A 12,323-nucleotide genomic window follows, 5' to 3' on the forward strand; every position below is an offset into this window, starting at 1 on the left:
CTCAGATTTGGTCTGACTGTAGATATAAAATATCTGCCCTACTTTTTAAATATTCATATTCCAATACCTCCCTGAATAATGTTTTCTAGTGTTCTAAAAACACTGTAGAATGGTGACTCTTTTCTCTTTTTAATTAAAATTTCTCATGGTCAAATATACCAGAGCTCTTCATATTTCTAAAGTCATAAATTATTCCAAGCAAGTTTCACTTGAGAAATTAATTTCAGAATCTATTAGAAGCCAAAGAAGAAGTATCCCTAGTTGATGATACTTTAAGAAAGATCTCTTGAAAAATTTAATCAACTTTTGTGATTTCAGACAGGAGAAAGAAATGAGATGACTTTTGAAAAAGGTGCATTAGAGCTTGGGAGCCAGATCAGACTTGAATACATTGATTTATAAGTTATTCGCATAGAAGCTATGTAAATAGATAGAGCTTTCTGAGGAAGAAATTGAACAGAGGGAAGAGAAGGGGGAGACACTTTAGGGCAATGCTCATCTAATGGGGCATTAAAAAGGGTATAAGATGGAAGAATACATCATGGAGGTAAGAAAACAAGTATATTATGGTTCTGTGGAAATCAGGAAAGGAGAGGAGATAAGGATGGATATTCCACAGGTCATTTAAGGAAGTCCTTAGTCAAAGAGGACAGAGAAAAAGACATTAGATTTAGTGACTGGGAAGTTCATGACCAAATCAAAAGTGAAGGCTCTCTTGAAGAAATGGGGGCAAAAGCTATATTCTGAGACCTTAAGAATTCATGAAAGGTAAGGAAGTGGAGGCCATGAAAACAAAAGATTCCTTCATTGAATAGGAGGTTGAATGAATTAATCTCTAATTTTTTTGGCACTTTTCGAATGGCAGAACGCTGATGGGCATTTACTAGTTGACCGATTTTAGCCTCGGCAGATAAGCCATTTGTACGTGCTCTCCTAAGATTTAAATAATTGGTGGATATTTGGTTCACAGTAGAAATCTTCCAATAAGTATAATAAAACACGTGTCGAGTTTAGGAGCCTAAATGATTTACAACATATACGTCTAAAGCCCAGCATTGAAGAACAATCAAAATCCATGCTTGAGGAATTCCTTTTAAAGGAAGCGAAATGACTCCGACTGCTTCTGACTTCTAACCTATTTTATCTATTTCTTTGAAAAATTACTTTCATTCCTAAAAAAAGAAAAAATGAAAAAAAAGCTAGAAATATCCCTCACCAGATGGTGTATTACAGTGATTGATTATCGTGAGGGAACACTCTTTTCTCCGTCTTTGTGATTTGAAATATTTCATCAGCTCAGTTTCAAATTCATATTCTATTCCTTTCTTCCCCTTGTGACTCCTTTTTCTTAAATCACTTCTGCCTGAAAATTTAGCTCTATAAGAATTCCAATAAATGTAGAGTCATGTTAAAAGAATCAAATTTCACTTTTATATGGCATGTTGGATCTCAGCTATTCAGAACACTATAACTTCTTAATCCTCCCAGTGTCCCTTTAGGAGAGATTGGGAATTGGAAGAGAAGTTCCACCCCAGTTTGTGAGAAGCCCAGAAAGTGTGTGAAGCTAATTAGAGACATGGGAGGATCTCTGAGGGGAGAGTGAAGAGAAAGAATGGAAAACCGAGGACAGCGCCTCTGGAAATGCTCCCAGAGGAAGAAAATTGAAGTCTGAGACTGTCTTTGCTCTGCGTCTTGTCTTAGAATGGTCCCTGAGTAGACAGTTCTGCATTGTTCCCCTACATCACTGGATACTTCTGCAGTCCAGCACAAAGGCCATTGGAGAGCAGGGGTCTGCTTAGCATCTGGGCAAGGTTCCAGGCTAGAGGAACGCTGGGAAGGCAGGTCATGCAAACCTCATGCAAAGTTTCTGATTTGCTCAAAAGAGCCCTGGCAAGCTTGATTTCATTTGGATCTGAGTTCTTCCTTAAGAAGACTGGCAACCCTGGAAGAGACAGGGAATGTTCAGGCTCGGCATGGACACCGCTTTCCAGTGGGCTGAAAAAATAACCTAACATGGGAAAGCTGCCCCTCAAAGGGAGATTTTTCCTTTTTCATGTTGGAAAATTTTAAATGCTAGGGTTAGTTGACATCCTTCCATTTTCCTTCCCCTCTCCCCCAGACCTTTTTCATCACTCTCCAAAGCTATCCTAAATTAAAACAACCGTCACAGGATTCATGGGTGCTATCCAGGGCTTCTCTATGTTAATGCTCTCACCAGCTCTAGTCCCTGAGTTACTAGTATGAGCACCTACTAGGAGATTTGCATAATTAACAGGAGATGAGAAAGGCGTGACATCTGACTGTAAACAGTATCATTTGAAGCAAAATGCTGTCAGCATCATCTCACACCAGATACAAAAGGAGGTCAAAATGTCTCCATGATTTACATGTAAAGGGTGATACCCTAAGCAAATTAAGAGAGCATGAAATAGTTTATCTGTCAGATTTATGGATAGAGGAAGAATTCAGGACCAAAGAAGAAATAGTAAATGTAAAATAATTCATTTTTATTATAAAAAAAATTTTTTTTAAGAATTTGCACAAACAAAATCAATGCCAGTGAAATTATAGCAAAGCAGAAAACTGGGGAATGTTTTTTGCAATAAGTGTCTCTGATAAAGGCCTCATTTCTCAAGTTATACAGAACTGAGTCAAATTTATAAAAATACAAGTCATCCCCCAATTGATAAATGGTGAAAGAATATGAACAGGCAGTTTTTAGTCAAAGAAATAAAAATTGTCTATTGTCATATGAAAAATACTATTGATTAGAGAAATGTAAATTAAAACAACTGAGGTACCAGCCTACATATATCCGAGTCACTAAAAAAAGGAAATTGTTGGATGCTGTAAGGGATGTGGAAAAACTGGTACAGAATGCACTGTTGGTGAGTTGTGAACAGATCCAGCCATCCTAGAGAGCAATTTGTAACTATGCCCACCAGAATATAAAACTTTGTATGCTCTCTGATCCAGCAATGCCATTCCTAGGTCTGTATCCCAATGACATCCAAAAAAGAGGAAAAGGCAAATTTATACAAAGATATTTATAACAGTTCTTTTTAGTGGTGGCTAAGAATTGAACACCAAAGGGATGCCCACCGATTGGGGAAACTCAGAATAAGATTGTAATAGAATATTCTTGTGCTTTAAGAAATGACAAGCAGGATGATTTCCAAAAAACCTCAAAAGACATTCACATGAACTAATGCATAATGAAGTGACGTGAATATTATATACACTTTAATGTTTGATAAAGAATTATAAATGATTTAGCCCTTCTCAGTAATACAATGGCTCAAAACAATCCCTAACGACTAATGATGAAGTAGGCTTTCTGTCTTTAGAGAGAGAACTGGTACTGAGTGAATGTAGACTGAAGCATGCTATTTTTCACTTTCTTTCTTTCATTTTTTCTTGTATTCGGGTCTTCTTGTACAAAATGATCAATATAAAAATGTTTTACATAATTTCACATGTATAATCTATATCTGATGGTTTATTCTCTCAGAGGGAGGGGAGGGATAGATTTTGGAACTCAAAACTTTAAATTAAAATGTTTTTTTAATTACTCAAATAGAAAAATAATCTACTATCACACTTAGATTGCTACCACAAAATAGTTACACTCACTCTTTCATTTATTCATCCACTTATTTATTTAGGAAGCATTTATTAAGAACCTACTGTTCCAAGTGCTAAGGAATATAGAAATAAATAAGCTATGCTTCATGTCCTCAAAAAATTTCAACCCATGTATAACAATATGGAGTAGTATTTAAGGAGGAAAGAACAGAATGTATTACAAGTGTTAACAGCTTGAAGACAACATGGAGTTCCTCTTGTTCAATTCCTTCATTTTATAGAAGAGAAAAATTAAGCATAGAAAGTTAAAATGACTTGCAAATTCACACAGGTAGTGTATCGATCAAAAAGTGAATTAAACATCTGAAGATTTAGGAGACATAGAATGGAAACATGTATTTATATAATTTGCTATAATTAATCTATACATTTAGCTTTTTATTATATCAGTTCTAGAAAATTAACTTGGAAAATCTGTTGTTTTAAAAGAAATAGCAAATCATGTCTCAGGTCATCATGAAATTAAGAACAGATTAACAATGATAATTACAACTGGCATTTATATACTAAATGTTTTCAAATTAATTTTTTGCATATTATCTCATTTGTGCTCATGATATATTCTGTAGTATATTATTATTCCCATTTTCAGAAGAAGAAACTGAAACTCAGAAGAGTTTAATGATTTGCCCTAAAAAACACAAGTATTGGTCAAGGGATATGAGTTTCTTTGTCCTGATTCTAAATCCACATCTCATACCTCTCAATAGACTATATCTCTTTAACTAATTTGAATGGTACAGTATGATATTGACTTTTTTTTAACCTAGTTCCTATTTATAAAAAAATCCCTGAAAATATGCAACCAAGATACCTTGAAGATGAAGGGCTTTACACTGGAGAAAGGCCAATGGTTCCTCGAACTAATCAAAACATTATGGAGAATCGACTGCTGATACAAGAACAAGTAAGTAATCAGTATCCATATGAGATAAGGTGTTATATATATGGAATCTTAAGAATAGTCAGATTCCTGATTTTGTATGTGAATTTTGTATATTGATCTTTTCCCCCATGAGATTATAGCATTATAAATATCTAAATAATCAAACTTCCTTTTTTTGTATTTTAATGCAATTTTATTTTCAGTTCCAAACTCCCCACCCATTGAGAATACAAGAAAAACCAAACTTTTTACAAATATGTAGCCTTGCAAAACAAATTCCCATATTAGCTATATCCAAAAAAAATAATTATAAAGAAAAGAAAAAGAAAATATGCTTTTGTTTGAACTCTCAGTCCCCTGTCTTTATATTTTGAAGTAGAAAGCATGTTTTATGATATTTCTTTTGGAATTATAGTTGGTCATCTTGCTGATCAGAAATGTTTTTGGAGGGGGGTATGCCTATGTTTTTTCTTATAGAATGACTTAAATGGAAATAAGGTTTATGTGACTATGCATTTATAACTATGTCAAATTGTTGCTCTTCTCAATGGAGGTAGAGGAAGAAAGGAAAGGAATGAATTTGGAATTCAAAATTTGAAAGAATGTTAGAATTATTTATACATGTAATTAGGAAAAAATAAAATATTAAATAAGCTTTTCAAACAAATAAATTATTCTTCCAGCCCTGTTCAATTCACCTTACATTAAGTCATACAAATCTTTCCAGGTTTCTCTGAAACCATTTCATTCATCATTTTTAATAGTAAAATAATATTTTATAACATTTATATGTCATACTTTATTTAGCCATTCCCTAATTATTGGGCATATTTTTAATCTTTAATTTTTTGTTTTACACACACACACACACACACACACACATACACACACACACACACACACACACACACACACAACTGCTAAAAAATATTTTTTGTACATATGAGTCCTTTTCATCTTTATTTGAGCTCTTTGGGTAGCAATCTACTAGAATTACCACCAGATCAAAGACTATACACAGTTTAATAACTATAACTTTGGGGGACAGTTTCAAATTGCTAAGCTAAATGACTAGATCTGTGTTAAAGTACCTGTTTTTCCATAGCCCATTCAGAATTTGTCATTTCTCTTTTCTGGTCAGTTTTATCAATCAAATGTTTGTGAGATAGCACCTTAGAGTTATTTTTATTTTCATTTCTCTAAATAATAGTTACAGAACTTTGTTTCCCAATGGCCATTGTTAACTAGGATTTCTTCCTCTGAAATTGTTCCTGTTCTTTGACCATTTATCTTATTCTTATAAATTTGATTCTATTCTATCTGTAATTTTAGAAATGAGATTTTTATCCGAGAAATTTTTTCAAATAATTTTTACCACTTTCATACTTCTCTTCTAAATTTTAGCTTGATTGCTTTTATTAATGTTAAAATTTTTATTTTATGCAATCAAAAACTTTAATTCTATATAAAATCAAAATTGTCCATCTTTCCTCCTGTGAACCCCTCCACCTCTTGTAATCACGAGGTCTTCCCCATCCACAGATCTGACAGGCAATTTTTACCACACTCCAATAATTTGTTATTTTACCACTCTGTCTAAATCATGAACCCATTTGAAGCTCATGCAGGATGAGATGTTGTTCTATACCTAGTGTCTCCCAGAATACTTTCTATTTTTTCCAACAGTTTGTTGAATAGTGAATTCTTTCCCCTTCAGATTTTAGCAAACACTCTGCTCCTGTGCTCATTTGCGTCTGTCTATTGCATGCCTAATCTCTTTCTCTGATCAATTTGTCTATGCTTAATTAATACCATTGTTTTGGTGATTATAGCTCTGTGGTTTAGTTTGAGATCCAGTATTGTGAGACCCCTTCTCATTTTTAAATCGATTCCTTTAATATTCTTGATCTTCTTTCTCTTCATATTAATTTGGTTATTATTTTTATAATTCTATAAAGTAATGCATTGATAGATTTTAGGGGGGTTATTATTATATTGGCTTAACCTAACTATGAGCAATTTTTTTTGTATTTTGGTTAAAAACAAGGAAAAATTAATGAAATAGAATACATAGAACACAATAGAATAATTATATAATAGCATACAGTAAAAATGCTTTTTTTAAAGATCCATCTCTAGGTTTTTGTTCCATTTTTTTGCAGAATGTTTCATTTGAGAGTAATGAAAATAGATTATAGATCAAAACTTAAGTTTTAATGGGGAAAATACAAGTTTTCTTTCTAAGAGAGGAAATATCAAAATCATAAGATACGCATGTTTAACATGAAATTATTCTGGGGTCATTTTGTAAGTCATTTGCATATTATAGAAATAAAAATATACTTTTTGTGCTCATCTCACAGGAGAGAAAATGGTTTGGTGATGACGGCAGGATCCTAGCACTCCCCAATCCAATTAAACAGTTTTCTACAAGACCACCAATATTCTCACAAGAAGAAGTCATAGAAGCAGGACTAGAAACATTATATAAAAAGGTAATAACAGTTTCACATTTTAAAATATACTAGCTTTAATGTTCCTTCCCATTAAATGTTCAATACTGGGTTAGTTACTCGCACCATCTCTTAAGACAATGAATTATACTCATAGACTTTAAGTGTATAACAGTATTTATAGCATAGAAATACTGTAACAGCAAAATTATTAGGGAAAAGAATGGAAGGTGTGTAATTAAATAACAAGTGTTTATTGTATATTTTGCCAAATATACTCATATATGTACATGATCATAATCATTGTGAATTTACAATCTTGTGTTCTTGCTTGTTTTATTTTACATTATTTCATATAAGATTTTTATATATTGATGTATACCACATACTTTCATTTTAAATAGTTGTACTGAATTAAATAAGGTGTAACAGAAAGAACCACTGGACAGTTAAACAGAAGACTCAAGTCCCAAAGCCAAATTTGGCCAGTTGTCGTGTGTTCTTTTAAAAACTGCTTAATTGGCATTAGCCCTCAATTAGGAATTGTGACATTTTAAATCTATTCAGTGATCTCTGCAGATCCTTTCATGGCCTTTTTCTCCTTTTCTCCTGTCACAAAGTACAAATAGCAACAAATAGAAAAAACAGCCTCTATACTCCTAGCCCTTCAATAAATTGGCCTAGAAAAAGTATATCATAATTTAATACCAGGTCTGAATAAGATAATGCTGTTTGCTCTAGAGGAAGTGCCTTACAATATATAAAGAACTTTTGTAGTTATTATTTCCTTTGATTGTCATAGAAACCCTCTGTCCTCTCCTAACTTTCCCTCCACCATTTATTCCTCTGTTATTTTTAGGAAGCTCCTGCTACTTTTAATGGCTTTCCAGAGTCAACGGTCAGGGATTATTTGGTGCCTCTGTTCCCGTTATTTATTTGTATCATTAGGATATTCTCACAATTCTGCAATTAAGAAAGCAGCAAATTTTAAAAAATAATGGCGTCCTCCCTCTACTCCCTAGCTTAGTCCTTTCTTCCCTGAACTCCAAATGGCCAACATATATGTTCTCTCCTAAAATCTGGTCAAATTCTCATCAAAAGTAGGTGACTTCTAAAGTCTCATTCACCTCTAGACATACGATTCTTGGTCTTGCGATCCATATCCTCTCAGATGGTTACAAATTAAACCTGTTTCCTGAGCTATCAAATGGATTGTCATGGACCTCTAAAAAGACTGAAGAAAACTAACTCTTTGGCAATCATTTCAGGAACCTGGTTGGCCAAAATGGAGCCCCCTATTCTGTTCATCTCCCATATGATCAGCAGAATTCACTGTGAATTTGATACATACTATAAAACTTTGATTCCTTCCTATCATTACTATTGAGATGACATATGGAATTCACTCATGAATGTGATTTGACATTTGTCTCAGCTCTATTAATTTTTTTTATTTGAGAAAGAGAATGGAAAAATACGAATGAAATCTCTTGCTGTTACTCAGAAAACTTGAACAAATGTCTTTGAAGATAAAGAACTACAGGAAATGTTTTATATTGGAGAAGGGATTAAATTCAGTGTAGAGGAAATGCAAATTAATATATCTTGGGGGAAAAAAACTAAAAAAATCTAAGAAAGAAAATAATCTTGAGACTTTGAGAATAATCTTAAGCAGTGAATAGAAAATATAGCTCACCACAACTCATGTTACAATTGTCTAAAAATCCTCCAAAGAGCTCTGCTTTCAGAATCCCAATCTGAATTTGGATAAACCAATATCAAGCATATGCAGGTTTTTCAACTTTCTGATCAACCCAATGAGAACTATATTTTCCCAATCTTTTAACATTCTTCATTTTTATGTGTTTTTTTGTTAAGGCTTTTGTAATTTCCCAGTGCTAATGTAGAAGCTTTTTTAAACATGCTAGGAAATACTGTTTTTCCCCTACGGTAAATAAATTGGCAAGTATCTGAGGCACTTTATGCACCTACTAGTTTCCTTATGGAGTAATTCTGGGACTGGGTTTTTGTTAGTTGGTTTGGTTTGAGTTTTTGGAGGGGGAGAGAGGTGGAGTGTTCTAGTTTTGAACTGCAGACTGAACAGTCAATTTTATTTCGGTATCAAAACAATATATTTCCTAGATACCATTTCATCCGGAAGAAATGCTCTGTCCCAATACAATAGTTTTTTTTTTTTTTAAATAATAATAGTTTATGATTAGATGACCTAAACTTCAGACTGAGATCACGGCAAATTATTAAAATATGAGATCATGTAGATCTGGACAAAATGAGGTAAGATGTGAGTATCCTAAGTAACCAAAGGGAAAAAGACTAAATAGAACAGTGATTCTAAAAGTTACTTTAGTTCATACTTAGAGTGCTATAGAATAGGCTTTGGGAACACTGCCCAAAAATGTTCCCCTAAATGTAAAAAAATAAAAACTAAAAACCACCAAACAAGAAAAATGGAAGTAAAATTCTTTCAGTCTGAGGGAGGAATAGATCAGTTAGAAAGGAATGTTTCTGTTTAGTCTGAATTTTCAGGTTTATCTGGAAATATTCCTATAGGAAATTTAGAAATTTGGTTCCACGGCCATAGGCATTTTTATTTAGCTACATTCTTTTTTGCACAGAACAGGCTGCTGTATCTTGCACCACCTAGCTGCCTCTTTAGATAGCTACCATGTATTATTATAAGAAAAGATCCCTTTCTCCTTAGCTCTCTAGTGTTTAGAGGGATCCTATATCTTACAAAAGCTACGTCCATAGCTATTGATATAAACGTATTATTTGTTGTTGTTCTTGTTACTAATATGGATAATGATTGTTCAATCATTACAGCAGTGTCCAACTCTTCATGACCCCATTTAGGATTTTCTTGGCAAATATAGTGGAGGGGTTTGCCATTTCCTTCTCCAACTCCATTTTACAGATGAGGAAACTGAGGTAAATAGGGTTAAATGACTCCCCTAGTATCTTGAATGCAAAAATTGGTTCTAGAACTGCTTCTCAACCTCCCCATATTTTTAAGACAGTCTAGGGTTGCAGCCATAAATAATAGCTGTAATATTCCATATAACACACGTTAGTACATCAGTTTGCTAATTAAATACATTATTGCCCACAACTCTATCGACTGATATTTAAGAGGAACAGAATACTGATGCCATACAGACATTACCAAAGGGAGAACATTTTGCTTCTTCAACTTACTAACCAATGGTCCTTCTGAGGAGGAAAATTACAGATTTGATGTGGTTGTCGGATAAAGTAGAGCATGATGAGAAGGGAAGGACCTAGATATGTTCAAATCTGGAGTTTAATCTGTGATCCATGGACACCCAGGGGTCTGTAAACTTGCACAAGGAGAAAAGTAATTACATATTTATTCTCACTAACTTCTAACTTAAATTTAGCATTTCCTTAAATTATTTAAAAACATTTTTCTGAAAAGAGTTCCATAGACTTCACCAGACTACCCAAAGGTTTTATGACACAAAAAAGATTAAGATTCTGATCCAAACAGTAGGAAATAGACTGACTTTTCAGATGAGTTGACAATTTCTGAATTTCTAACTAGAAGTTGACTTAATTGCTAAGAAAGAACAGAAAAGGAAGATAAAAGGAGAACAGAATAACAAAGGTGGCTGACTTTGTAGAGGGGAATAGTGGTGAAGGGACAGAATTTACTACAGATGAGTATTTTTAAATTTCTCTGGTATATAGATCACCTTTGCAATATACCTAAGACCTCATAGTAACCGAGGCCAGATTTTAACTTTCTGGATTCCAAGCCTGGTATTCTATCCACTGCATCACTTTGCTGCCTTTTCTTGTAGCAGTTTATTATCTCTTTTCTCCATTGACCTCTTTTCTATTTAATTTTTTGGGTCAGCCTTATACTTTGCTGTTCAAATTGTGTACCATCCATGGTGTCCTTTCCTTAGCTTGGCCCTTTGCATGATTTTGTTATTTAATATTTAACCCCTCGCTGAATGCACTCTATAATTTAAAGGCCCTTCCTCCAGCATAGTTATTTTTATGCTTCCTGATAAGTTTAAAAGATCTGAACATTTCATATGTAGAGAGAGAAATGAAATATATGCACAAGAGTTGAAAAATCCATGTCACAGGTACATGTCACTGGCATATATCATACACTTTCCTCTCCTTACATTAGTGACACATCATGTTGACGAAAATCTAAAAAAATTGCCTAAGGACAAAATTTCTGGGCAAAGGCCTTTCTGAGCTTGGTTAAACCAGTCCTTGGAGATTGGACACCAAGTTCATCACTGAATCGGTACTCAAGGCCTTTCCAGCTTCGAGATCCGCCAAAGGCTACTGGTGTGTCCCTTAGGATTCAGGCTCATTGCTACCCCAACAAAGACTGAAGCTGAACAGCAATGAAGGACTGACTCAGTAGCCAGAGATAGATGAGGTGCATGAATATGGAGAGAGATTAATCATATAAACATAAAATGTAATAAGTATTTAAATACATGATACCATAGATATCCACATATATGAATAAAATGTGGGTTAGTAGAGCCATGGAAAGAACCAACCAACCTCAGAATCTGGAAGACGTGGCTGCCATTTCTATCTCTGATACACTTTAGCTGAGTGACTATGGCCCAGTCACTGACATCTTGTCCCTGCTACTTGTCTCAATCTCTAAGTTAAAAAGGGCCTGTCAATCTGCTGAATGAAGGAGTCCCCCGGACAATGAAATCACAGGTGCTGTCAAAAATATGTAAAATATATGTATATAGAGATATGTATAAATAAATATGAATATGACATGTATTTTATTTACAGGTAAAAAAGGAATATGGTAAACTTTTATTTACAAGCTAAAAGAAAGGAACTGATAAAATTTGATTCCTCTGCTAGTTAACTGGAAAAATATGGAAGTCATATAAAAGGAATAGGGGACTGCCACATAATAACAACAATAACAATAATAACAACTCATTTATATAATACTTTAAAGTTTGCAAAGCCCTTTACATAGATTATATCATTTGATCCTTAAAATAACCCTGTGAGGTAAGTGCTATTATAATCTCTATTTTGCAGATGAAGAAACTGAGGCTGAGCTAGTAAAGCTTCTGAGGCAGAATTTGCACTCAGGTCTTCCTAAATCCAAGTCCCACACGCTGCATGAAAGCTATGTATTTGTAAAATCACATGTTTCAAACTATTCCTACCCCCGTCCAATTGGGATAAGGGCAGGAACCTAACCCCTAGCAATTAGCTTTGGCAACCCAAGCATTTTCCACCTCACATGTTCTTGGTATAGTGCATAAAACTTAACCGAATATTTGTCACCA

At 33.9% G+C, this 12,323-nt stretch overlaps 1 protein-coding gene across 5 annotated transcripts in view; it reads left to right on the forward strand.

Annotated features, from left to right (window-relative positions):
• The window catches only part of CC2D2A (coiled-coil and C2 domain containing 2A), a 135,029-nt gene that overhangs the window by 34,320 nt on the left and 88,386 nt on the right, over positions 1–12,323 (forward strand). For all 5 annotated transcript variants that reach the window (XM_051965533.1, XM_051965530.1, XM_051965531.1 and 2 more), the window contains 2 exons: positions 4,416–4,552; positions 6,895–7,026. In XM_051965533.1, coding sequence (XP_051821493.1) covers positions 4,416–4,552; positions 6,895–7,026 — 269 coding nt within the window. The remainder of the gene's footprint in view (positions 1–4,415; positions 4,553–6,894; positions 7,027–12,323) is intronic.

The sequence above is a fragment of the Antechinus flavipes genome, chromosome 6, assembly GCF_016432865.1.
Source record: "Antechinus flavipes isolate AdamAnt ecotype Samford, QLD, Australia chromosome 6, AdamAnt_v2, whole genome shotgun sequence".
Lineage (NCBI taxonomy): Eukaryota > Metazoa > Chordata > Mammalia > Dasyuromorphia > Dasyuridae > Antechinus > Antechinus flavipes.